The 24,322-nt window shown below is 36.6% G+C and overlaps 5 protein-coding genes across 5 annotated transcripts; 1 reads left to right on the forward strand and 4 right to left on the reverse strand.

The window, feature by feature from the left end:
• Nucleotides 1–6,231: 6,231 nt before the first annotated feature.
• LOC18016471 (F-box/FBD/LRR-repeat protein At1g51370) lies at nucleotides 6,232–8,219 on the forward strand. Its single transcript, XM_024155452.1, has 4 exons — nucleotides 6,232–7,087; nucleotides 7,149–7,155; nucleotides 7,233–7,413; nucleotides 7,902–8,219. The coding sequence occupies exons 1-4, from the start codon at nucleotides 6,232–6,234 to the stop codon at nucleotides 8,217–8,219; spliced, it is 1,362 nt and encodes a 453-aa protein (XP_024011220.1).
• A 3,411-nt stretch (nucleotides 8,220–11,630) lies between these two features.
• LOC18016472 (F-box/FBD/LRR-repeat protein At1g51370) lies at nucleotides 11,631–13,169 on the reverse strand. The gene is made up of 3 exons (XM_006401620.2): nucleotides 13,122–13,169; nucleotides 12,028–12,840; nucleotides 11,631–11,911 (listed from the first exon to the last, which is right to left on the reverse strand). The coding sequence occupies exons 2-3, from the start codon at nucleotides 12,811–12,813 to the stop codon at nucleotides 11,636–11,638; spliced, it is 1,062 nt and encodes a 353-aa protein (XP_006401683.1). The 5' UTR covers nucleotides 12,814–12,840; nucleotides 13,122–13,169; the 3' UTR covers nucleotides 11,631–11,635.
• Nucleotides 13,170–13,946: 777 nt separating this feature from the next.
• LOC18016473 (F-box/FBD/LRR-repeat protein At1g51370) lies at nucleotides 13,947–14,992 on the reverse strand. Its single transcript, XM_024155453.1, is given in 3 exon segments — nucleotides 13,947–14,234; nucleotides 14,397–14,651; nucleotides 14,654–14,992. Coding segments are annotated over 3 exon segments (882 nt in total).
• A 751-nt stretch (nucleotides 14,993–15,743) lies between these two features.
• Nucleotides 15,744–17,310, reverse strand: LOC18016474 (putative FBD-associated F-box protein At5g53635). Its single transcript, XM_024155454.1, has 3 exons — nucleotides 16,372–17,310; nucleotides 16,116–16,275; nucleotides 15,744–16,006 (listed from the first exon to the last, which is right to left on the reverse strand). The coding sequence occupies exons 1-3, from the start codon at nucleotides 17,308–17,310 to the stop codon at nucleotides 15,744–15,746; spliced, it is 1,362 nt and encodes a 453-aa protein (XP_024011222.1).
• A 1,022-nt stretch (nucleotides 17,311–18,332) lies between these two features.
• On the reverse strand, nucleotides 18,333–19,359 carry LOC18016475 (auxin-responsive protein SAUR32). The gene has a single exon (XM_006401623.2). The coding sequence runs from the start codon at nucleotides 19,039–19,041 to the stop codon at nucleotides 18,619–18,621; it is 423 nt and encodes a 140-aa protein (XP_006401686.1). The 5' UTR covers nucleotides 19,042–19,359; the 3' UTR covers nucleotides 18,333–18,618.
• Between the last annotated feature and the right edge of the window lie 4,963 nt (nucleotides 19,360–24,322).

Genomic DNA, 24,322 nt, shown 5'->3' on the forward strand with positions numbered 1-24,322 from the left:
TATAATATTTAAATTAGTAGAATTATTACTTAAATAATATATTAATTTATCGAAGTATTAATTTATAGAGATTTTACTATAATAATAAGATGGGAAACTGTTAAGCCTCCCAATTATATGCCTTTTTCACATTGAAATGATTAACTTTTACCTCCACAAGTAAACATCAGAGCTTTCTTTGTTGCTGCGCCATATAATCAGATTTCTAGTAGTGTTGATATCACGAGAGCGAGCGGAAGAGAAAAAAGTTTGAATTCTCATTCATTGATTGATGAAAAATGATTTACAAGTATACTGTATACTATATACAATCGATCAAAATTGATCTAAGTTAACCGGTTCCTAACAAACATTTTAACCCTAGTTAACCATAGCTTAACCGGCCTATACAATTTAATATGCCCCCTCAAGATGAGAATATGTTAAGTAGACTCATCTTGGACTTAAGAAACTGAAATTGATTCGGAAACAGAGGCTAAGTTAGGATATCAGCTACCTGATTCTCAGTTCGTATGTGAAGCAATTTCAACAGACCAAGATCCAACTTCTCACGAACAGTGTGACAATCAATTTCTATGTGTTTCGTCCGTTCGTGGACGACGGGATTGTTGGCGATATTAATAGCAGCTGTGCTGTCTGAGTAGAGGACAGGTGTTGCAGTAGGTTGGATCTTTAAATCTGTCAATAAAATCTTCAACCATACCACTTCACATGAAGCTAGAGCAAGAGCTCTATACTCTGCTTCGGTAGAAGATCTAGAAACTGTAGGTTGCTTTTTAGATTTCCATGAGATAAGTGAATCTCCAAGGAACATACAGAATCCGGTGGTAGATCGTCTACTATCTGGACAGGCAGCCCAGTCAGAATCTGCAAAGCCTTTAAGAGTCAAATCAGAGTCCGCAGAATAAAACAAACCCTGACCAACTGTTCCTTTTATGAATTGGAGAACTTTGTGCACAGCTTTGAGATGACTAGTTCGAGGAGCTGATGCAAACTGACAAAGTTTGTTGACGGCGAAGGTAAGATCTGGTCGTGTAATCGTCAAATACATTAACCGGCCAACAAGACTTCTGTACATATCTGGATTTGGTATAAGTTCTCCATCGGCCTTGGACAATTGCAGATTTGGTTCCATAGGGACACTTGATGGTTTGCATCCCAAAAAACCTGTAGAAGTAAGAAGCTCTAAAGCATATTTTCTTTGACAGAGAGAAATGCCTTTAGAGGTTCGAGACACTTCCAAGCCCAGAAAATATTTCAAAGGACCAAGATCTCTAAGCTTGAAGCTGTTCTGAAGTGATTTAGTCAGTTCATCTGCGCTTTGTTCATCTGTACTAGCAATGATAATATCGTCCACATATACTAGTACAGCTAAATAAGCATTATCACAGCATTTGACGAACAGAGTATGATCTCCATAAGCCTTCACAAAACCCAGTCTCAGCAACACATCTTTAAACTTCAAAAACCATTGACGTGAAGCTTGTTTGAGACCATATATGGACTTTTTGAGTTTGCAAACGGCATTAGGTGGAAGAGATGCCCCCTTACGTTCTGCATAACCCTGGGGCAAAGTCATGAAGATTTCTTCGTCCAGATCACCATTCAAAAACGCATTGGAGATATCCAATTGTTTAAGATGCCATCGTTTTGATGCTGAAACCTTTAAAAGGAATTTAACTGTTGCCATCTTTGCAACTGGTGAGAATGTGTCATTGTAGTCAAGACCCTCTTTTTGAGTGTAACCTTTGGCGACTAATCTCGCCTTATATCGTTCCAAGGTTCCATCGGCATGATATTTGACAGTATAGACCCAACGACAACCCACTTTAGTCTTCCCTTCAAGCAATGAAACCACATCCCAAGTATGATTCAACTCCATAGCACCAAACTCAGCATCCATCGCCTTACAAAACTCACGAGATTCCTTAGCCTCTTTATAGGATTGTGGGACAGGAATTTTAGTGATATTGTTTATGTAAGAAAGATGAGTTGGTGATATTTGTGAATAAGAAAGGTATGAGGAAATGGGATAAGGAATATTGGACTGCAAAGAATAACAATGATAGTCCTGCAAATGTGCAGGTTGCTTTCTCAGCCTTTGGGATGGGACAAGTGGTGATGGGGAAGGATTAGTAAAAATGGGATTTGGTGATGGTATATTAGGTGCTGGTGATAAGGAATCTCGTGAATCAAAAATATCAGAAGTTACCTTTGAATCATCCGAATTAACCAAAGGGTAAACATCTTCATGAAACACAACATTCCGAGAGATGAAGATCTTGTTGCTCTCCAAATCCAACAGCTTATATCCTTTATAACCATTTGGATATCCCAGAAAAACACATGCTTTAGAACGAGCTTGAAACTTGTGTCTTTGTTTTGGTGATGTAGAACCATAACACAAACAACCAAAGGATCTGATCTGACTGTAATCAGGAGCTTTACTTGTCAGTATTTCATAAGGTGTCTTATTCGAAAGCAACTGAGATGGAGTTCTGTTGATTAGAAAAACAGCTGTCAAGATGCAATCACCCCAGTAATGTAGAGGCAGATGAGATTGAAATAAGAGAGCACGAGCAACGTTTAGAATGTGTTGGTGCTTTCTCTCAACCACTGAATTCTGCTCTGGAGTTTCTGGGCATGAATGAAAAGAAACAATGCCATGTTGTTGATAAAACTCTGAAAATCTCAGTTCTGGAGCATTATCAGACCTTACAGCTTTAACTTTGACATTGTACTGTTTTTCAACCATTTTGATAAAAGATGGGAATACTGTGAGAACCTCATTATTGTCTTCATCAAATAAACCCAAGTTGCTCTTGAATGATCATCCACTATTGTCAAGAAATATTTATAACCATCCAATGTCTCAACTGAAAAAGGACCCCAAACATCTATATGTAACAATTCGAAGTTTGTATTACAAATGTTGTTTGGAGATGGAAAAGACAGTTTCCTTTGCTTTGCCAAATGACAAATATGACAATAAGCAGATCCTTTATTCTTGTGCTTTGAGATCCCCAAAGTCTCTGAGATAACATCCAACCGAGAAAGAGAAGGGTGGCCAAGCCTCTTGTGCCAAACGCCAATGTCAACAACTGCATTTACTGAAGCTGTAGAAACACCAGTGTCCAACACGTACAGGTTAGCAACTCTCCTACCCTGACCAATCGTCACCCCCTTCATAGGATCCTGAATTTCACAGCAACAAGGATCAAATATAACTCGTGAGCCAAGGTCTGTAGTCAGAGAGCTGATACTGATGAAGTTCAGCCTAAACTCAGGTATAAACAGAACTTGCTTCAGAACAATATTTTTGTTGAGTTGAATAGTCCCAACTCCACCAATCTGTATAGTAGATCCAGTGGGGAGGTGGACAGAACTCATAACAGATGTATCAAGGGCCAAAAATAAAGACTTATCATGAGCCACATGATGAGTAGCTCCTGAGTCAATAACCCATGTGTGATTTGACAAAGTATGTTTGGAAATAGTTAATATTCCAACAAAACTATACGTTGAGGGTGAGAAATCAATACCAGAGGCAGCATTGAGAGAATGTGATGGACCAGCTTCCTGAGAACTAACAGTCGGATTCTGAAGATGAGAACTGAAGTAAGCAATGAAGTTCTGGATTTGATCTTTTGTGAGATTACCAACCAACTGCTCCATTCCAACAGGTTTAGCATCAGGAACAGACAACGCCACTTGAGCAGCTACAGGTTAGAGTTCTGAAGCTTATCAGGTTGTTGTTTGCCTTTTGGAGTAAAACCTGGTGGGAATCCATGTTTCCGATAACATCTCTCAGCAATATGACCCACTCGGTTGCAATGTGAGCAAATAGGACGACCCTTATTAGGCCCTGACTGAACATAGCAAGTAGTAGCTGAAATTGTCTCAGAAGTACCAATATCAGAAACTTGAAATGCAGCTGGAGGAGCAATCACATTAGATAATCCCTTCTGACTGTCATCCTGATCCAACATATTGTATACTTCAGCAAGAGTTGGAAGAGCCTTCTTAGCAATGATTTGTCTTCGAATAATGGCGTATGATTCATTAAGTCCCGCAAGAAACTTAACGATCTTAGCTCTCTCTGCCTTCAATTGCAAACGAACAGCTTTACCACATGTACAAGGTTCATCTGGTTCTTCTGTATTTTCTAACTGATCCCATAGCGTCTTCAAATGCGTATAGTAATCAGAAAGAGTCATAGAACCTTGACGGAGATCTTGAATCTCTTGAGTCAAGTTGAAAGTGCGTGGAAGATTAGTCAAATGAAATCGACCATAGAGATCACGCCATATATCAGTAGCATCGTTCATCCTTAACACACTACGATATATTTGAGGAGACACAGCATTCAACAGCCATGACTTAACCATGCTATTACATCTAGACCATAGACGAAAATTGGAATCCGTTTCTAAAGGACGAGGCGATGTTCCATCTATAAATCCAGTTTTGTTTTTAGCATTTAACGCAATACACATCGCAGCATTCCAGTCATCATAATTCGTACCATCAAGACGAAGAGAGATGATGATTAAACCTGGATGATCCGCGTTATGCATAAAGAACGGAGACTGAGTCGGATCCAGAGATTCCGAAGTAGCAACAGATCGCGAAGCTCCAGAAATGTAAGTTTGGACATCTGGAGGTGTAGGCGGAGAATCTGATGCTTTGACGGTGGATCGTTTTGATTTACGAGCTGGATTCAGATTTGAACCAGACGAAGCCGCAAATCGAGCTGGTTTTCGAGTAGATCTTCGGAGAGTCACCATCGAAAGATGAAAACGAAGATTCTGGGGAAGATAATCGGTAGGAAACGAAAAGATGAGGAAGAAGAAGCTCAATCAATGGAGAATCGATCAGATTGACTCTGCTACCATATCACGAGAGCGAGCGGAAGAGAAAAAAGTTTGAATTCTCATTCATTGATTGATGAAAAATGATTTACAAGTATACTGTATACTATATACAATCGACCAAAATTGATCTAAGTTAACCGGTTCCTAACAAACATTTTAACCCTAGTTAACCATAGCTTAACCGGCCTATACAATTTAATAGTTGACGTAGGAACTCCTCAAAATCGCAAGATGCTCTATCACGAGTTAAGTCATCGTCATCTGATTGGTAAAGCTTAGAGAGAAAAATATGAAGATTGTCTTTTGAGTAATCAGTTCCAAGTAGGAAGCTTTCTTGCCACACAAGAAATACAGGTTTAGGCTCTTCCGTATGTTTCTTTGCAGTAAATAGAGATGAAATTTTTCGTCTATTTGTTTATTCAACCAAGTTCGTTGCTCTTTTCTTTTGTTTCATAATCTATTAACCAAGCATTGCAACTAAAGAATAAATTTCAAATTATTTTTGTTTGTTTCGGTGAAATTAGAGGCTTCATTGTCTTCAAAGAGCTAGGGCGAACTAGATGATTAAATAAAAAATTACATAAAAGGTTAAACATAAGATATTGGGCCTTATACGTCATTATCAGTGACTTTGCCGAAAAGACTTTCTAAATCCCAAAAGAATTACAAAATTTAAAGTGGGTTTCTTTACACACACGAAACACCGAAAAATTAGATTAGAGGGGAAAAGCTGACGCCAAAGAGTAAATCGAAGAAGATTTGATATAAACTGAGTGGAACTATTGCTTCTTTCTTTTTTTTTTTATCACGGTTCGTTCTTCTTCTTCTTATTATTCTTCTTCGTTTACCGTTCTCTGTTTTCAGTAAATCAATAATCATCAGAAAACCTTGAAAAACCTAACCTCCATGTGTTTTTAATATCTCTCGCCCACTGATACGTTCTCTCTTCTTCTTGTTCTGACTCTGTTACGATGTCTGTTTAAGGTCTTCCGGCCTTTTTTGATGTATATTTTTTTGGCTTCTATGATTGTTACAAGTTCTATTGCGGTTTTTGTTCTGATTTGTCTCGTTTCTCTTTTGTGATTTCGGAACTTTTTACTTTCGAATCCTGGAACTTGTAGAATTAAGATATAATCGCTGCATCCGGCTTTCATCTTGTTCACTCTGAAATTTTTGAAAATTTTCTGAACTGGAACCGACAGAAGTTTAATCTTTGATTAATTAGGGCTCCTAGGGAAGACATGCATGTTGTTTGTATTTCATCCAAAAAACATACATATGGTCCCTTTTATGTAACGTTTTCAATTTTTACATTTGATCGATGCAGATTAGTTGTGTGTTCATTAAAGATTAACAAATGGTGGGTAGAAGGAAGAAAACTAAAATTTGTGACAAAGGGTCAAGTCAAGGATCACAGGAAGATAGAATAAGCCAATTACCAGATCATTTGATATATGAGATTCTTTATTATCTTACCACAAACGACGCTGTTAGGACAAGCGTATTATCCACAAGATGGACAAGTCTTTGGAAATGTGTTCCTGGATTGGACTTAGACTACCGAGAATTCTCGAGTTTCAATGCCTTGTTGAGTTTCTTTAACAGCCTTTTTGATATCCGCAGAGAGTCATCATGGATACGCAAATTCCAGTTACATATGAATGTTGATTTTGTTGATGCCGCCGGTGATGACGTCTCCTTGTGGATTGATTTTTTAACTAGGCATAATATTCAACATCTTGATCTTCATTTTGGAAATGCATACTTTTACCTGTCTGTGCCAACAAAGAGACCATTGAGCATATATACCTGCAAGACACTACTACACTTACGACTCTTTGGGGCCAACTTGGCTAATGCCGAGTTTGTTTCCTTACCTTGTCTGAAGACCATCCATTTAGAATATGTTATAGTTCCCAACGAGGCCACTTTGGAGAAACTTATCTCAGGCTCTCCGGTTCTGGAAGATTTAACCATCATCACTTGTCGCTTTAATAAGCCGTTGTCAGATGTTTTACAGGTGCGCTCTCAGACGCTAAAGAGAATCCACACAGATCTGTCTGCTACTCAAGTTGTGATCGATGATGCTCCACTACTCCAGTTTTTGAGGGTTCATGAGGTTAACTTTACAAAATGTAGCTTTAAGATCATTTGTCCGGGTTTCTCTGCAAAAGTACACATTGATGCCCACTTTCGCCGTGCTTTTGATCCATGTAACTTATCAGAAAGAAGAATGATTCGTAATATGCTGATTAATATATTGATGAGGGTCAGGGATCTAGTTCTTAGTTATTATGATTTCAAGGTATATACATGTCAAAACTTTAATTTGAGCATATAAATTAATCTTCCATTAAGTCTCTACCCAATTTTTCTTTTCGTTTTTTTGGGTACTTACTACAAATACTCGAAAGTAGAACCACTGCCCCAGTTTTCGTGCATGTCACGTCTCTGTGTTAGTCTCTGTGTATGCGGCTTAAGATGGTTGCCAACTTTTCTTGAGAGCGCCCCGAATCTGAAATCCCTCTTGGTGATGAAGGTACGTACGTAGTAAACTCTCAATATTCTTTTCACTGCGTTTTTATCTCACTCTCCTTTTGATTTCCTCCTTAGCAATGGTACTGTGTAACTGTGACATCCCGACCCACTCTCCTTTTAGGGACCAGGCGCGGACCGGTGATATTAATCCTAACTCCTCTAACCGTCCTTTCCAGTGAGCCCAACGCCCATGCCCATGGGCCCAACGTCCTCTCTCTAGGCTTGTTGGCCCAACGTCCTCTCTAGACCTGTTGGTCCACTACTGTCTGACGGTCAGGAGTCATTAGTCCGGAAGGCTCGTAAAACTTGTTTACTGTCCCTGCAATCACCACATGATCTTTCCCCGTGCTTTATCCTCACTCGCACGGTACCGCATAGTACTTTCCGGTAGGTCACCCATCCTGAGATTACTCCAGCATCAGCATGCTTAACTCTGGAATTCTCTCAACACACTTGACTGGAAAAGATAAATGCACTTTGTTGACATAGGTAGCCAAATCAATTCTTATAAGCCTTTACATATACCGGAAATCGGGATGTTACAGTAACGATGAGGAGAGGGATCAAATAAGTTTTTCGGCTGTGCACCCCAAGTGTTTGTTATCGTCGCTCGAGTTTGTTGATATCCAAACAAGGATCCCGAAAGATGCTACAGAAATGAAACGAGTAAGGTACTTGCTAGATAACTCGGCAATCCTCAAGAAACTCACGCTACGATTGGATTCTCATCCGACAAAACATGACGTCTACAAAGAACTCCTCAGAATCCCAATACGCTCTGTCACATGTCAAGTCCTCGTTCTTTGATTAGTACATGATGCACAGAGCATAGAACATTTGGATGTTGTTTTACCCTTATCGTTTGATTTGGCAATAAAACCTAAAAAGCAAGCTTTTTATCAAAAACTCTTGCTCATCTTTTATCTTTGAATTTTCTCAATATATATAATGGTAAGTAGGTCAATCTGAACAAAACCGATTTTGGGCAGACGGATACTATTAAAACCGAATAGTAAAACTCAGTAATAGTATATTATAGTTTGGAGGATAGGCTACTTAAAAACCAAAAAAAAATTAAATAGAAAAAATTAGATGGGAGACTGTTACGCCTCCTACTTATATGCCTTTTCACTTTGAAATGATGGACTTTTACCTCCACAAGTAACATCAGAGCTCTGTCTTCCTCTATGGATTGTTATGTCATTCTTCTTTGACCCATGAGATTGAGCCATATGAGTCATAGCTAGCCACATAGCTCGAGTTTGGAGTTGATGAAACTGAAGCTGCTGCTGCCACTTTGGCTGCTGTTGCTGTTGATGCCGAATCTGCTACCATTTTCTGTGCACCTTCTCTTACTTGAATGTAGTCGTCCTCTACCACAAATAACTGCAGACCTCCTGGGGAGATCTCCTACCTGTTCATTCACAGAGGGCGATGGAGTACAAGGAGAACTCAGATCTCCTACCTGTTTATTTTGCTCTCTTATGATACCCTCTTTGGCCCAGGCCTAGTTGGAGTACAAGGAGACCTCAGATACAAATCATTCAGATTTACATCTGGCAAAAACTAGGAATAATGTATAACCCAGCATACCACTTCATTATCAAGTTTAGTCACATGTAGCTCTCTGTCTTTCTCTTCTGACTTACTCTCCACCTCTCGAACAGATCTCTCTTTCTGATGAAGTTGCTCCTAAAATTTTAAACAAGATTCCTTTATCTACCATTGCCAACATTGCGCTCAATGAAATGTACAAAAAAAAAATCCAGGAAAAAAAAACCCTGTTACTAATCTATCAGAAGAGTGAGCAGAGTAACCCCAATCTGCATTCTAGCAGCAGCATTAGCATACTCTGTGAATTGAGATTCAAAGTTGCTCTGGATTTGTCTTGCAATCATCTGGTCTCGAAGCTCAATCTCTAGCTGCTGTAGTTCTCGATTTTTCCTAGAAACGTTAAGAAGTTGCTGCTCCAATAGCTCACCATTTGAGAAACTATCAGGCTCCCTTCCGTTCTGCACTACAAGAACGCCCACTTAAAAAGGTCGTTTCCACTATTGAACTAAAACAAAAAAAAGTGGAATTGCAAGAGAGAAGTAATTAACCTCATATATGATTCTCTCATCTGTCTGGTTTAGCTTTAACTGTTGCAAATCCTGCGACGAAAATTGACAAAGGCGATCAAAATGTGAATACAACCATAGGCAAACCACTCAAATCTCTAAACGAACATGTTCGAAAATGCCAACTCCAAAGAGAGGACAAGGAATTACAGTGAAATCTATACACACATTGAACTAGATAACGATTAATGACACAAACGAGAGCACTATCCGAATTGCAAAGAACAGATAGAACAAATATATGAGTTTCAGATAGCAATTTACCACATAGTCTGAAGCATCTCCAACGTTATGTGAATCTGAAACCGCCACGAGCAGTGGCTGTGCTCGAAGCGGTCTCCATTGAGAGAAACCCAACAAAGAGATTCCAATGCCACTACTACTGATCAAACTAGGGTTTATCGGGTGAAAATGAGTAAAAGAAAAGTGCCTTGAGTATATAATATAGCCTTAGAAATTCTAGCTAAGACGCAGACTAAGATGACGAATGAAAAAGAACCACTGTAGAAGAAGAGAACAGCTGAAGAAAAGGCTTAAGGAACGAAAATGGCGGAAATTTTTGACGCAGGAGAGAAAAATTGCAGAATCAATCGTTTTTCCTTCTACTCCTGGTATTCAGTTTTAAATTAGGAAGCAAAAGGGAGAGACTTCTCCATCGGGTGGATAAAACGCTTGTCTTAACAGCTTCTTTTGTGGAAATGTGAGAAAGTATGTGACATATCAATGGATCAGGTAACTGGCTTATCCTATCTTCCTTCAACCTCTGACTCAACCCTTTGGAACGACGAGACATTTGTTTTCAGATTCTGCAAAGAAAAAGAAAAAAAAGACGTTGAATATTGCAAGTTTGAGAGAGACGATTTGGAGGCCTAGCTAGGTATTTACGGAGACATAGCTTGCGACTTGCGACCAACGTAATCCGATTTCTCGCAAACTGAGTTAAAAAAAAAGCCCTAAAATAGTATATCAGACTTGATCACGTGAATCCCCCAAAAACCTAGCTCAAACGCATGAAATCAAACGATGATGATTACTTGAGGCACAAGAGACGAATATGCTTGAGGCACAAGAGACGAATATGCTTAAAAACTAAAGACTGGTTTTGGACTTTTGGTAACCTTGTTTGTACTGGTGAGCGTGACGATTGTGTTTATAGTCATTTCGGGCCTATTGCGTTTAGTTATACATATAAGTCAGCCCATTAATCCTTGGTAGAAAGATGACTACGTGTCTCAGCTATCAAAAACATGAGGTAATTGGCTTGTTCTGTCTTCCTCTGACCGTGTATTTTTTTTTCTAACCATCACTGTTTTTTCTTGTCACACAAGTAATCTGTATCACCAAATTTTAAGAAAAATAAATTGAAAGTATTAGAGAAGGCAAATAATCCGGTTTCGGATCAAATACGGAGACAACTAATTATCTTTGGATGCAAAGGCAGTTCAAACATCATAAAATTGCGACTAACCTCATCAAAATTCCCCTTTGAGTGAAAGATAATTTTCAAACTTTAAACCAGTAAATGTTTCTGGGTTTTCACTTGTATATTCTGAAATCGTTTTTTTTTTGTTTGTTTATCTCATCCATAATTTCGATAATTAGCTATGTTGTTAGCGAAAGTCTTACATAGATAGTTGAAAATTGTGTGAAATTATATAATTCGATCTATTTTATTGTCAATTGGTTTTAAGTTAAAAACCACGATAATCACATATTTACATCTGATAAATATTTCTTTTGATTCCTGTTTGCACTCGATGACTATATCTCAGTTCCAGTTAATGAATTATGACGTTTTTAACAAACAAAATAAAGCAGCGAGCACAAAAGAACATAAAAAGAGATTAATTTCATTGCTTCACTTGTTTATCAACAACCTTCCTTTGATTCACAAGTCACAAAAAATTAATGCTTGAATAATTTGGGGAAATGTTTTTCAAATTCAAAATAAAATTGTTGATTATTACATGAGCAGCAATCACCAAGTAACATATATAAAAAAGCCTTAACTGCAATATTTTTCTTGTGCCTCAGAACCTAATAATAGGCTCCTAAAACTATCCAATTTTACGTCCCAAAAAAGCCTCAAACGAAATGAAGAAATTAGAGAACAAGGACTTTACAAGCGCTGGAGCATCTTGGCATTGCAACGACTTCTTTGATGAAAGCACGCATTGCCTTTTTTTCAAGCTTTAGTGTCTCTAGGATTGTTGAGTTCTTCAGCAAGTATCTTACTAGCTCTATTTCTCCTTCATACCTTGGGATCAAACGTTTCAATTCCACATACTTGAGCGATGATACCAAACACTGAGGAGGCACCGTTGAAAACATCACCTTTGCTTCTGTGTTCTTCTTACGACTGGGGTCCTTCACCAATTCCTGCAAAGAGAAGAAGAAACAAAATTGAGTGGGGAGATACGTTAATTAAGCTTCTTTTTTTCTTTTTCACAAACAATATGCATAAATCAGAGGGTGGTTATAAAGCTACTCATTACCAATATAAGAGATTCTAGTTTTGGGCAGCTCTCAAGAATGGTTGGCAACATGTCAAGATCGGATTTAGTGAATTTAGCATTCAAACACTGGAGTAGAGGAGCATCAATCACCACTTGGATACTGTGATCTATGTGAATTCTCTTTAGAGTGTTAGAGCGCACTTGTATAACCTTTTCACGATGCTCATACATATTGAAGATGGTTAAATCTTCCATAACTGGAGATGCTGAGATAAGTTTCTCCAAAGAGGAAGTGGCCTCTTTGCTATACCAGCAACAATCTAAATGCATGATCTTCAGGCAAGGTAAGAAAATAAACTCGGTGATAGCCAAGACGGCCCGACAGAGTCGTAAGTGTACCAATGACTCGCAGGTATAAATGCTCTGGGGTATCACATTATCGTAATAATTATAGATTGCAAAATCAAGATCGAGATGCTGGATCCTACGCTGTGCAGTCAAAACATCAAACCACAAGGTGAGAAAGGTGATACTATCAGGAAAATGATTACTTAACCGGAGTTTGCGTATCATTGATGACTCCAGAAACCCTCCAACAAATCTCATAAAGGCATCCAAATTCGAGAATGCACGGGAGTCCAAGTCTAATCCAGGAACACATTGCCAATGATTTCTCCATTTGGTTGATAAAACGCTTGTGCTTACAGCATCCTTTGTGGGAAGATGATAGAGTATCTCAGATATCAAAGGATCTGGTAACTTGCTTATCATGTCTTCTTGTGACCCCTTGTCACAAGTTTTGGTTTTCTTCTTTCGACCCACCATTTTTTTGTTTTTCTTCACACAACAAATCTGCATCATCATCAAGTTTAAGAGATATTGAAAGTTGCAAAACGACGGACTAATGACGAATGAAATAAGAAATTCGGATACACTATCAAAATAATCTGGATATGTAGAAAGTTCGGACATAGATACGTATAAACTCAAAATTCTACCCTAAAAAGGTACCTTAACAGAGCGAGAAAACACTGAGAAATCAAATGCTTGTTAGGTTTATGGTATTTCAAGGGTTGTGAAGATGTCTAAAATCAAGGAACAGTAGGAGAAGAAGAAGAAGAGGAGGAACGCACCGGAATGGAATTTAATTATCACAACAGGATAAGATCTTTTTGTCTTTCTCCACGGTCATGCTTTCTTCTCTCTAGCTTTTTTTAGGGTTTTAAGCAAAATGTGCCGTTTATCTCTCCTATTGTATGATATATATTGTGTTTGCGATTCTAGAAACGACGCCGGTTTTCAGTTGAGGTATTATCTATTCTATGAAAACGACGCCGGTTTTCAGTCGAGGTATTATCTATTCTATAATATGGCAAAAAAAAATATGTTCACGATTCTATAAAACGACGCCGATTTTCAGTTGAGGTATTATCTATATTATTAAAACTGATACATAGTATATGGCAAAAACGATTTCTGAGTTAATAACTTAATCTCACTTTCACTTAAAAATTTAAAATAGTAATTTACTAATTTAGTCTCACTTTCACTTTTATATAAAAAAAAATAATCTCAGTTTGGATTCACTCTTTTTTGGATCTATCGGTAAAAATATTTAATCTGATTTTAAACTAGACTTCGTACATTACTAGTCCGAAGCAATCCGAACATATCAAACTGTCATTGATGTGATCATACAGCAAGAGAACAAACATCACATAAGCTACTAGAAGCTTCCATCTTAACTAAAAACAGATGTTTTCATTGATTGTTTGTCTTTAGACATTTTAATTTGCTTAGTCAACCTTTCACACATATAAAGACCTACTTAGTCCTTGAATGAGACATACCAAAGAGTTAACTGCAAAATTTTGCTTGTGGCTCAAAAGTATTAAATCAATTATTTGAACAACCCAAAAAAAACCTGGAAAACGAAACGTTCAACATCTTTTTAGTAATTAGAGAACAATGACTTGACAAGCGCTAGAGCTTCTTGGCATTGCAACGAGTTCGGTAAGGAAGGCACATTTTGCCATTTTCGTATAGTAAATATCAAGCCTTAATTTCTCCAGGATTCTTGAGTGCTTCAGGAAGTATCTTACTAACTCCATTTCTACTTCATACCCTGAGATCGAACGTCTCAATTCCACAAACCTGAGCGATGATACCAAACACCCAGGCACTGTTGAAAACATCACCTTTGGTTCTATGATCTCATAATACATGGAACGCTCCTTAATCAATTCCTGCAAGACGAGAAACAAAACAACAGTAGGAAACATGAACAGAAAGAGACTGAAAGTTGTTTTGTATTGACAAGCCATGGAGGCAGAAATATATACAAGTACAAGTCGGAAGCTACGCTCTTAAATGCCTAATTACAAAAGATATCAATAAACGATATGTACAGCTATAGAGAAGTAATTGAGGAGATCCTTCAAAACTGGAGATCCTGAGATAAGTTTCTCCAAAACCGCCCCATTGAGATGCAAAATAAATTCTAAATGCATGACCTTTAGGCAAGGTAAAGAAACAAACTTTGCATTAACCGAGGTGAACCACTTGCGGAGTCGTAAGTATACCAGCGTCTTGCAGGTAAATATGCTCGCACTCTTGCAATAACAGGCATCATAATCGAGATGCTGAATCTTACGCATAGACGCATAGTTAAAGAATCAATCCATGAGCTGAGGGAGGGCATATTACCATCAGAATCCCCATAATGAATTCTTAACCGGAGTTTGCGTATCACTAATGACTCCCGAAACATCTCAGCAAAACTCACAAACGCATCAGAATTCGAGAATGCGTGAGATTCTAAGTCTAATCCAGGAACACATTGCCAGAGACTCCTCCATCTTGTGGACAAAACGCTTGTTATTACAGCATCCTTTGTGGGAAGATGATAGAGTATCTCAGCTATCAAAGCATCAGGTAACTTGCTTATCATGTCTTCTTGTGACCCTTTGCCACAAGTTTTGGTTTTTTTCTTTTGACCCACCATATTTGCTTTTCTTCACACAAGTTAATCTGCATCATCCAAGTTTTCAGAAAAACAAATAAATAATTGAAAGTTACAGAATCAGTCATCTACTTTTCAATGAAATATATGAAATACGGACACACAACCTAGTCCAAGCTAAACATCAACATTCGACGGAAGAATTAAAACAGAGATCGATATCAGTACATTGTACATGCGACGCTTTATTAGGTTAGGGGTTTGTGAAAATAACTAATAAGATAAGAAGAAGAACGCAACGGAATGTGATTACTTGCCGGAACTGTAGAGAGTGATTTCACCGACGGGAATTGGGAATCACTCGCCGGAACTTTGAGGGATTCTTCTGTGTGTGTGAAATATAATAGTGTGTTGTGTTGTTACACAAATGCCATGCAATTAATGAACATGGAAACTCAATTTGGGCTAAAACTGATTTCTGTATGGGCCTAAATTGACAATGTCGATAAAGAATATATACTAAATCAGATGTTCAGACAAAAAGAAAAAGCCAAATATGAAAACTCAATCCAACTTCAAAAGTGCTATAGAGTAGATTCTTGGTATATGTAACAAAAATTAGAGCAAGAACCTTGTACAAAGTACTCAAAATGAGTATCAAGATGTTGAATCCTATCTATGAGCTTACATACGAAATAGCCTAAAAACCTGCATTTCTTGTGTGGCAAGAAAGCTTCTTATATCAAACTGGCGTCTAATCAAAAAGACATTCTTCACATGTTCTCTCTATGCTTTACCAATCAGATGACGCGACGACTTGGCACGTTGTAGAGCGTCTTGGGATTTTGAGAAGTTCTTTGAAGATTTCATAGTCTATTGAATCAGAGTTCACACTAACAGTGAGTATCTTGAGGAGTGCTGAATTCTCAAGGAAGTACCTTACCAGCTTCATTTCTGCAGCATATCCTGAGATTGGGGACAGGAAATGAACAAACTCAAGCGACGACAAAAGACAGGCAGGAACAGATGAATAACTGATTTGATTCATCTCCTCAGAAGGCATTTCTTCATGATCCTTCAATCTCTGAGGGAAGAGAGAGGATTAAAACACGATAAGTAAATACACAGAAAAATACATATAGATGGAAAAAAGAAACAAATCATTGGATTGAGCAGATCATCACCAGAGTGAAGGATTTCAAGTTCGGGAAGCTCTCAAGAAACGTTGGTAAACATTCCAAATCGGATACACAGAGAGAAGCACACAGTCGGGACATGTAACGAAATTGAGGAAGCGGTTCTAATTTGGAATAGTCATGAATAACCTGAAACCAAAACAGAAAGCAAAGCATTTGTGGGGTTGGAAACTTTTACATTGAAGAAAAAATGTGCAAATGTGTCCAATACACATTCATGTATACCTTGAAAGTGTCCGCATCTATCGCCATTTCCCTAACCCTAGAGATCCCTGGCAGGAAACTGCGGATGCGACTTCTCCACGCTAAAACACTTGCTTCATTAAAAGGCATCACATCAAAGTTGAGAGAAATATCTAACTTGGCACAAGAGTCCAAATTGTTAACTACAATTTTTGATACATTATCAAAGACGCTTAAAAAGCGTAGTAGAGGAGCATCAATCACAGCTCCAAAAACAGAATCAAACTGGTAAGACGCGGCAAGTCGTATGAAAGTGAGCCTCTTCAGTGACCGAGAGTGCACCCGTATGACTTCTGAATCATTCCTAGCTACGGAAATCTTTAACTCTTCCAAGACAGGGCAGCATGAGACAAGTTTCTCGAAAGTGGCCTCATTGTGATAAATAAGAAAATCTAAATGCATAGTCTTCAGACAAGGTAAGGAGAAAACCTCTGCATCAGCCAATATCACCCATTGAAGTTTCAAGAGTACCAGTGTCTTACAGGTATAAAGGCTTAAGGGCATCTCATAATGATAATTAACAGCAGGACAAAGAACATCTATATGTTGGATCTTACGCTCGACCGCAGCATTAATCCATGACTTGAGATAAGAGATATCACCGTCTTCAAATCCATCAAGAATATATAAGTTGAGTTCGCGTATGTATGAAACCCTACTAGAATCGAAGTATTTGTCACCAAAACTCACAAAGTGATCTAAACTTGTGAAATTGTGGGAGTCTAAGACCAAAACAGGAACCCAAAGCCAAAGAGTCTTCCATCTGGTGGACAAAATGCTTGTCTTAACAGCATCTTTTGTGTGAAGACAAGACAGTATTTGACAGATCAAAGGATCAGGTAACTGGCTTATCCTATCTTCCTTCGATCTCAGACTCAAACCTTTGCAACGAGCCTGTTTCGCTTCCGCTCTTCCAACCATGTGTTAAATTCTTCTGTAGACAAATTACTCTGCATAACAGAAACGGAAACGCAAGATTCAGAGAGACACGATTTGGAGGCGTAAGTATTACCAATACATAGCTTGCGACCAACGTAATTAACTATGCATAACAAAACTGACAACTCTAAATATCAAAAATCACCTTTAGTGTTGAGAAATAGAAACTAAACCACATTGAGACAAGTCAGGCTAGGGTTTTTTCAAGGTTTTATGAATATGATTTTCACAACAAAAAAATAAGGATCAAGTAAAGAAGAAGAACTAACAATGTTGTGGCCAAGAGGAACGTAATCACTTACCGGAAATGTAGATCGTGATTTCGCCGACGGAATGGAAACACTTGCGTTGGAATTGGGAACGTCACTCGCTGGAATTTCTCTGGAAAATAAATAAAAATAAAATAATTGTCGTGTGTATATATCATTTTAGTTTTGTATTGTCCTGAAGCCCAACAGTCGATTCGGGTTTGGATCCATGCTTTCTTGGTTTGCACGGCTAAACCAACTCAACAAGTCATTATGTGAACATATGTATCTCTCTAGTTTTCCAATATTCTTAGTGAGAAAATCTCGGAAATTTCCAATCTACGATAGAAAATTATAGGCTGGATTATAGATATGTCTGTATAGATCTGTTTAGATACGACGGTATTTTAGTATATATCGAAACCAATTCTTTACATATTTAAGTAGTTAATTGTATATATTGTACTAAATTGGCCGTGTTAAATGCACTAATAAGTTGACAAAATAAGATATACTAATTAAGGTCGATATAATTTGTCAAGATCTCAATCAAAGTCAAGATACCAATATTGCTTTTTTGCTAATTCTAAGATACGTTGAATTTTTAACTTTCGAAAAAAAAATAGTAGAATATATTCGAGACACTTGGCGTGGTGGCTGTAATCCTAACGAGGAAAGCAATTTCTCGAAGCAAAAGAACAACAAAAGTAACATGGTCCATTGCCAAACGCGTTCAAATCAATTAAATAAAGAAAGAAAGAAAATTATTCACACCTTTCAATTAAAATAATTCCAAATAATACGTTGTTCCAACCACAAATTGGAAAATTCCTTATTCCTCACGATTACATTCGTAAAAGATAAAGAAGAATCATTCACATTCATTGCTCTCTGTATTTTTCATCATCATCATCACTAACTAAAAAACGAAACTTAAGCAAACTATAACAATCCCAAAAGAGAATTAGTCAATCCAAACCAATCAAACCAATACCAATTATATGTCAAACCAAACCAAACCAACAAATCCAATTACAGATCTTCAAAAACATCGCAGATGGTTGTTGTGGAGCTTGTGGTGGTGGTTATGGCTGCTGTGTCCGTTACCGTGACCGTGACGGCAACGAGTCTCCTCGTCGATAATCTCCTGAACATGCTTAAACTCGTCGACACGGCAAGGAATCGTAATCGGACCGGAGTGTTTGAATCCGTACTCCTCTTCAGCTTCTTTCAAGAGTCCCAAAAACAGAGGATGACTCAAGAACATCAACGGAACCACGAATCTATGTAGACCTTCTTCATCTCCTTCGTGTCCCACCATGATCGCAACACAGCCTTTAGGAACATGATGATGATGGTTATGATGGTGGAGTAGGTGGAGATGCGGAACGTGAAAGTGAAACTTGAACACCATCTGCTTGCTCTGTTTTGGGCTCTGTTTCTGTTCTTGTTCTTCAAAACCCATCAAAAAAGATCGAATCTTTCTTACCGAAAAACCTATCGAGAACCACGAAGATTGAGTAAAACGATCGAAGAATGAGAAAAGAAGTAGTAAGCGACGGGTTTTGGAGGTTTTTCGGCGAGGTTGATGTTAGAAGACGGCGATAGAGAAGGGCCAAGGATCGACAGCAGAAGAAATAATGAGAAGAAATATAGAAAGAGATGAGTCGGTGAGAGATCTGGGGATGTTGCTCATGATAGGCTAAGCATACATATATGTTTATAAAAGAAAAAAGGGTTTTTTTTTGTGTGTTTTGAGGAGGTTGAGAGGATTTGGAAATAGAGATATACGCGTGTATATATACTCTGGTTTAGGGTTTCGCTTCACGCGCACCCTGCGAAGGCTTTTTCTCCTATTTAATCTTTGTTTTTGTTTTTTAAAATTAATCAATGAGCTGGAATTGACGTGGTAAAGATTGCAGCGTGGTTAGGAGGGGTTAGGGTTTACCGACTAAGGAGGCTTGTTAAATATTTTAGTTTGTTGTATGTCAAAATAATTTTTATGTTTTTCAATCTAATAGAAAGAGATATATCTTGGAGAAAAACAGAATATTTTGTCCGTTTCTTATTTATTCTTGACACATAAGGGTTTGTGACCTGTATAGAAAAAAACTAAATAGCATTTTAGAAAAAATAATTTATTATCTGATTATGATGATGGAAGTTTTATTTTATTTTATTTTTAGATTGTATTTAAAAGATGCTATAAATAAATTCATTAGAAACGTTAAGTTAATATTCTAAATCTGATTTTTATGATAATTAAAACGGGTTTAGTTGATTTCTTTTCATTTTTTGGATTGATTTATATTCATTTTATGTAAATATTTAGGTAAAATATATTAAAATTACACACATAAAGCTAAACTAGATTGGTTATCAATCTTTTCTTGGCAATAGCATAGTTAACTTATTAATTATTCAAAAACAAGTAAATGAAATCAATTTTCTTGGCAACCAATTATCATTGTATCTTTTGGCTGATGCAGTTATGTAACTAGGTATTATTTTTTTTTTTTTAATTACACCCCACATTCACATGCATGTTGTTGACAAAAAAATTTATTTTTTGTAAAAGTAATTGAAAGATAGATATATCTAATATATATATATATAATTATTTATAAAAGGTGTTTCTTATGATAGACAGCAAATGTCCAACCTCAACCTCGATCGAATTTTTTTTTCATCTTTGTAGACATCTAGGGTGTGGATAACAATTTTTTTTACATTATTACCTTCTAAGCAAAGATTAAAACGTAATAATCAAAATTGGTTGCTGCTTTACTTTGATCAGGTGGCCCAAGGCCCCTTTCAAACTTCAAAAAGCCAACGACTCGGCTAATAATGAATAAAATTATATATATATATATATATATATTAAAAAAAATGTAATTGTGGTATTTTTCTAAAACTTTTTTTCAGGTAAAAGAATCGGAATAGAGATTGAAGTAATTTCACTAGTCATTGTTCATGTTAGAGATGTCAAACGGGCCAACCCGCGTTCAAATAGCCCGATTCGATGCGGGTTTAATTTTTTTCCGGATCTGGCGGATTGGCCCATCATAAGCTGCGGTCCCATATTGATGTGTCCAAGCCCGACCCGCCTATATTCTGCGGTTTTGCGGGCTGGCCTGCGGATTCATACTTTCTTCTTCATCTTAAAGTTTTTATGACATTTAGATTTATAGTACCAGAAAATTTGCTAGAGGAGAATAAAATTTTCCTCGTAACTGAATTACAATATGCATAAGAAACAAAACTAAAGAAAATTCTTGTCTAAGTAAATTCGATGAACAAACAAATGAATTCGATAAACCTCTTATACAAAACTCCTAACCCTAGGATACCATAAGATTTGAAAAATCAATTTAACGGTAAAAATAGACACTTAATTTTGAAAAGCAAATAAATGAATTACAAATAATGATACACATAAAAACTGGTAATTTAAGCTAAATAACCATCAAGATACAAGCAACAAGACATTCACATATAAAATAAATAATAAAAAATATGAACAAAGCTTATTTGTTAGTCTAGCGTACAAACAAATGTGATTTTCAAGCAAAACTATTTATTGTCAATTCAAGATTTAAGCGATTCTAAATTACCTTTGCATCGCTGCAGACAAAATAAAACCACGTCCGTGATATAGTCGATGAACAAAACCAACAAAAAACAAGCAAACTTATGACACTAAACTGAAATTAATTAAAACTCTAAAAAAAATTACTTGTTTTTAGCTGAAGACAATGACCAGATTTTCTCTCAAATTCAAAAATCCAATCACAGAATCTGAATCGAATCGAATATAAAACATATACTAGTTTGATGATTCTTTGATCTCATTGAAATAAAGCTATCACAAAGCCCAATAGCTGAAGTATGATTCCACTAGGCTTCGATTCACTCTATAAAACTACTACTTCGAAATCTATTAATCAAAAATGACAAAATACTTCACTTTTCGAAGTTTACAAGAAAACATCAAATTTTGCGGGTTGGCCCGCAAACCCGCGGATCCGCTTTGACCCGACCCGCAAAAGCTCAACGTCCACGCGGATTTGGATCGCAAAACCCACTTTTTATTTGGACAAATTTTATGGTGTCCAAGCCCACACCGCTACGGTTTTACTTGGGCCGAACCCGCGGGTCAGAGCCCAATTTGACACCTCTAGTTCATGTATGGCCACCGTGACAAATGGTAAATGGATATACACGATCAAAAGGTCAAACATGTACAACCATCCGCTAATCGTTGAGATAAATGATTTATTCGTTTTAAATAATTACGATGATCTATTTACATTCGTTTTCGTCTTTCCAAGAGGTTCATGGGAAATTACATCACCCTGGCCTTACGGGATTATTTTTAATTATAGTAATACGTACGTAATAGGTAAGTTTTTGTATAATATATTTGACTTGATGTATATAAATTTAAGAAGTCATATGGGATTTAAGAAAGAACATATAAAATTCAAAAATACCTAACGTTGGTTAGGTATACGATCCGTTATTCCGTTTCCACAATATGCTCATTGATCACATTAATTCGAAAGTATTGAATAGCAATATGCTACTCCCTCCGTTTCACAAAGAGTGTTATTCTGACATTTTTTACACTTATTAAAAAAACTATTAAAAATACTACTTTACCTTTTATTAATGCATTAAATAACTTTTTTTCTCTAATTAATACATTAAATCAATAGGGTTAAAACTGGAATATTGTTTAAAATTCTGCATTGAAAATATAAAAGGACATTTTTGTGAAACAAAAATAAAACTTTAAAACGACACTCTTTGTGAAACAGAGGGAGTAATATCTAACAATATTTAACTTCAACAGCTAGCTATAAGATAGGTATAAATTAGACTTATAAACCTATATAAAATTAAGACAATATATACAGGATTTAGAAACAAATTAATTGGGTGCTACGCGCGGGCACACACACAAACTATTTATTGACTTTAAGTGCTACTCCATTATAATTTTTTTCTAGCACTTGTGGAAGAGGCTTGTATATAAATCTTTAATGAATAGACACAAAACTGAAATTTGGTTAACGAAAATATTAAAATGATTCCAACGTTTTGTAAATTTGTGGCTTGAGGTTTGAATTTGCGAGGTGGAAGGCATTATTCATTGGAACATGCTCGTGAAAAATTCAAATTCCATCTTGATGGAAAATTTTGAAGCTTAGTGGCTAAAATTGGGCCTAAGAACTATACCTAAAATTGTTGTGATTTCCACGTCAGCATAATTTAGATGTCGCTAACGCGTCAACGCTAAATGACAAACATGCCCTTTGCCGAGTAAGCGGATCTAACGCCTCCTCGGGCGCCTATAACGGCGCCGATCAATCATATGTCCAGTAACTAGATGACACGTGTTTCTTACTTCTTTGTTCTTTATCCGATTAATCTATGGTTTTTTAAAAGCTCGAACCGGCGACAAACAAACAAAAAAACTCGAACCAGGTTTGGTTCAGTTAAGTGTTCGTATTACTTCGTAACATGGTTCAAATTTTGTTACACCAGAGTGAGAATTTTGATTAAACCAAAATTTAAGATTGAGCTCGGTTTGTTCACGTCCGTTCGGGTTAGTTTGGTTTTTTTTGTTTCTATTAAAAGTTTTATATTGAATGAAGTAAATAGGTTCCAAAGTTTGCGGACCAACCATCATGTCGGCACGATATATCAAAAGACGAAACGGGTGACTATTGACCGTTGGATTACCAACAAAGTTGGAATCATGTGCTCTTTTGTTAATTCGAAGTTGAGTTTTTATTTTTTCTTGATATAAAAGCGAACGACGACTTTTTGTCAAAGAGTCGATACATGCCCGAGAAAGGCAGAGTTAAAGGCATTTTTTAAAGGAGAACCAAGTGCCGTTATATTTAAGATTATATAATGACTAGTTTACTCTAAATTAGGAGCTGACGTTTGAATAGAGAATCTCATAAAAAAAAGAAGGAACTAATTAACTTAACCGATATTCATTATAAACCAAATGTTCACTAAATTATAAACGAAACGGTTGAACATTAAACTATTTTCCTGATAATTTTTCTATAAATCTTAGCCAGGCCCGGCTCAAAAGAAAATTTGGGACATCGTGCAAAAAAAAAATATATATATATATATATATACATATTCAGTATACATAGATCCTTAAGAAATTTCTTAAATCCTTAAAAAAATTTGGTAAAATCTTATAGGGAATTTCGAAAAACTCCATGGGATCGACTGATTTTGAATCGCCAGCACATGTTTTAAGCCAGCACTGATTATTATGCTAAGTATATTCAATAGAAGCTTTCACGGTTCAATGGTTAACCAATAGTTTATTAGTGCTTTTATATAATTTAATTATAAGAAAGACTAAAGTTTGATTTTAGGAGAATGTAAATTAATGAAGACGATTTTATATAAAATTTCCGTGTAAGTAGAGAGCATGCTGCAGATAGCACTATATATCACAGATTATTTAGAAGCAAAACAAAATTATCTGTTGTAAAATCGTTTATGTAAATCTTCTCATAATTTTTAATAGATAATCATTTAGACTGTACAAAAATATACTATACATTTTTGCGATGCTAATTCATATACTTTTTTGTTGTTGCTAAATTGCTAATTCATATACTTATTTGAACATAAGAAAGAAGCGATCCCTATTCGAAGCCAAATTAAATACGACTAATTCTATTACTTTTTGCAAACCAAACAGAATC

The sequence above is a fragment of the Eutrema salsugineum genome, unplaced genomic scaffold (genome assembly GCF_000478725.1).
Source record: "Eutrema salsugineum unplaced genomic scaffold, Eutsalg1_0 scaffold_2, whole genome shotgun sequence".
In the NCBI taxonomy this organism is placed as follows: Eukaryota; Viridiplantae; Streptophyta; class Magnoliopsida; order Brassicales; family Brassicaceae; genus Eutrema; species Eutrema salsugineum.